Consider the following 2,541-nt stretch of genomic DNA (forward strand, 5'->3'; position numbering starts at 1 on the left):
GGGGGGGGCATACATCTTTTTGTTAACTTTGGTTGTTACATCTTTTTGTTAGCTTTGGTAGTTATAAAATCTTTTTGTTAGCTTTGGTTGTTACTGTTTATCCCTTAGTCGACACAATGTGACAATACTTTTTCATTTGGCCGACCCAGGCTGTGTGAAATACATTTCATCAGGCAGATGGAGATACTCCGTAGAACTATTGAACGACCTGAGACCTGTGGCTTTAAAATAAGTCATCAACAGAAGATATTTATACCGGCTAATGATATATATATATATATATACAATATGCTTGCCGTGCTAAGGAGGGGTGTGGGAAAATGCAGACCTGCCACTCATCCGAATTTTTATCGGAATATCCCTATTTTTTTGGTCCCAAATCTCAAGCATCCCACCAGACAGACGACGACGACACTCGATCGATCAAATAAATTCTCACGAGGAAATGGTACTCATGCCCTCTACGTAGAAGGAGAAGAATCTAACTGTTATAGTACAGGCTACCACAGATACTGGCAAAAAAAATGAAAATGCGAACAAAAAATGTTGCACTCAGAGTATTATAATTATTTGGTGTGGTTGCAGTGCCCTTTTCAACGATATAACGCAAGACATAGACAGACCGGGAACTTAATTCAAACGGTTGGCACATTCGACCAGCAAAAATAAATTCTACCTGAAAATAGATGAATGAATACTTAAATAACTCTATGAGTCACAACAGACGCAAGAACATTGGGACGTCCTGAAGAGAAAGTTGGGACCAGAAAATGTACAGGCTGTGTTACTCTCAGCGTTGACAATCCTGTACTCAGTGACAAAAAACCCACTAAATTAGTAAATAGTTACCAAAAAGTATTCGCAGACAGCCCAGTTTGGTAGGCAGCGGGTATACTCGGGGGTCCTGCTGTGCCTACATGCTTGAGACTTCCGGTTTTTGTGTACAGATTGGTGCTGATTTGCTTGGGGAAAGGCCACAACTATGGACAGAGATGGATATTCTTTCTTTTCATTCTTTTGTTTGTTCGTTTGTTTGTTTGTTTGTTTGTTTCAGCTCAGGTCAGGAGAAACAGATGGTGGAAATGTTGGAGAGGGAGAGAGAGAGTGAAAGAGAGAGAGAGAGAGAGAGAGAGAGAGATTGAGAGAGCAAGCGACAGACAGACAGACAGACACATGGGATGGGGTGGGGGGGGGAGTAGAGTGGTAAGGTACGAACAAATAAAATATGGTTCTGTAGCAGTAGCCGCTCTCACCTTCTGCCAGAGGTACCGGTTCACATCCTTGCTCTCCACGACCTGTCGCCGGGCGTGGTGTCTGGCGCTGGAACACTCGGTGGGTAACGTGAGGCGGTGCGTCGTCTCCTTCAGCTTCTCCTCATGCAGAACCGACGTGAGCAGCTGAGGTTTTCTCCTGCAGAGAAAAAACGTGTGGTAGTAATTGGTATGACGCTACTTATAATGATGACAATAGTAGTAGTAGTGTCTGACGATGACCAATAATTCCGCAGAGGAGAATTATTTCTCCATCGAAATAGAATAATTAAATTGAAGAATTAAAGTAGGTTAAGATGGCTTGTGGCTTCTGCTGTGGCCTATGAAACCAATTCTGGCAGAGAAAATTTTGCCGCATTAGTATTTAGTTACTGTATAAGAACACCTTCAAGACTAACGTTGTTCAAAACAGGCAGGACCTCTGAAAACAACGTCCGCTTTGCATAAAACGTAGATGATATATTAATATAGCGAGTTCAGGCTGCAAGCCACACTTGATCAAGCGACCCGATCAGTAAATCTTACCCCAGAATTTTTTAAATTATTATTGAGAGCATTGCCTCACCACACGATTCTAATGAATCTAAATGTATATTTTGTTTTAATTACGTAGTCCCTGAGTGGAAGTGGCCTAATCTGCAACAAGTAGGGGGCGATAATACTGGATTACCTTGGCTCGAAACCGCAGAAGGACATGCACGAGATGGTTGTTCGGGTAGTTTTCATAATTTAATTGTCCACCACCTTCATGTATTTGTCTGAGTCCTACCGGAGGTGGACACGAAATCAGACTAGGCTAAATCAAAACTTTTGAACAACCTTTCAGTGTTGAAAAGGGTTTAATTCCATATCAGTGGCTGAGAGATAGAGGTGAATATATGTGTCCACGTTCCTTGCTTAGAGAAAAATAATTGATTCTTATGACAAAGTGTAACAAAAAAATACACAGACACATCAGAAATCTTAAAACAGTAACAAAACAACTATAGTGCGGTCAAAAATGCGTGGCGCAACTTATTGTCAAATATCTCTTTAATTATCGAACATGGATTCTCCAACCTACATCACCCCCTCCAATGGGCATAGTGATTTCTGGATAACAGCCAACAACATCACAGACCAGACCTTCTTGGGCTATACGAGAGAGTATAATAATAATATTATTATTGTTTAGAATCTCTCTGATTATACCCAGTATACTTACTCTATCTTTACTCTTCTACCCACCCCACTAATTCGACCACTTCTTTCCAAATTCCATCCTCCCTGC

The 2,541-nt window shown here is 41.2% G+C and overlaps 1 protein-coding gene across 1 annotated transcript in view; it reads right to left on the reverse strand.

The window, feature by feature from the left end:
* Positions 1–2,541, reverse strand: part of LOC101852747 — a gene marked incomplete in the record, with an annotated part of 7,158 nt that overhangs the window by 796 nt on the left and 3,821 nt on the right. The window contains 2 exon segments of the mRNA XM_013090476.2: positions 850–980; positions 1,254–1,410. Coding sequence (XP_012945930.1) covers positions 850–980; positions 1,254–1,410 — 288 coding nt within the window.

Source organism: Aplysia californica, unplaced genomic scaffold (genome assembly GCF_000002075.1).
Source record: "Aplysia californica isolate F4 #8 unplaced genomic scaffold, AplCal3.0 scaffold01297, whole genome shotgun sequence".
Taxonomy (NCBI): Eukaryota; Metazoa; Mollusca; class Gastropoda; order Aplysiida; family Aplysiidae; genus Aplysia; species Aplysia californica.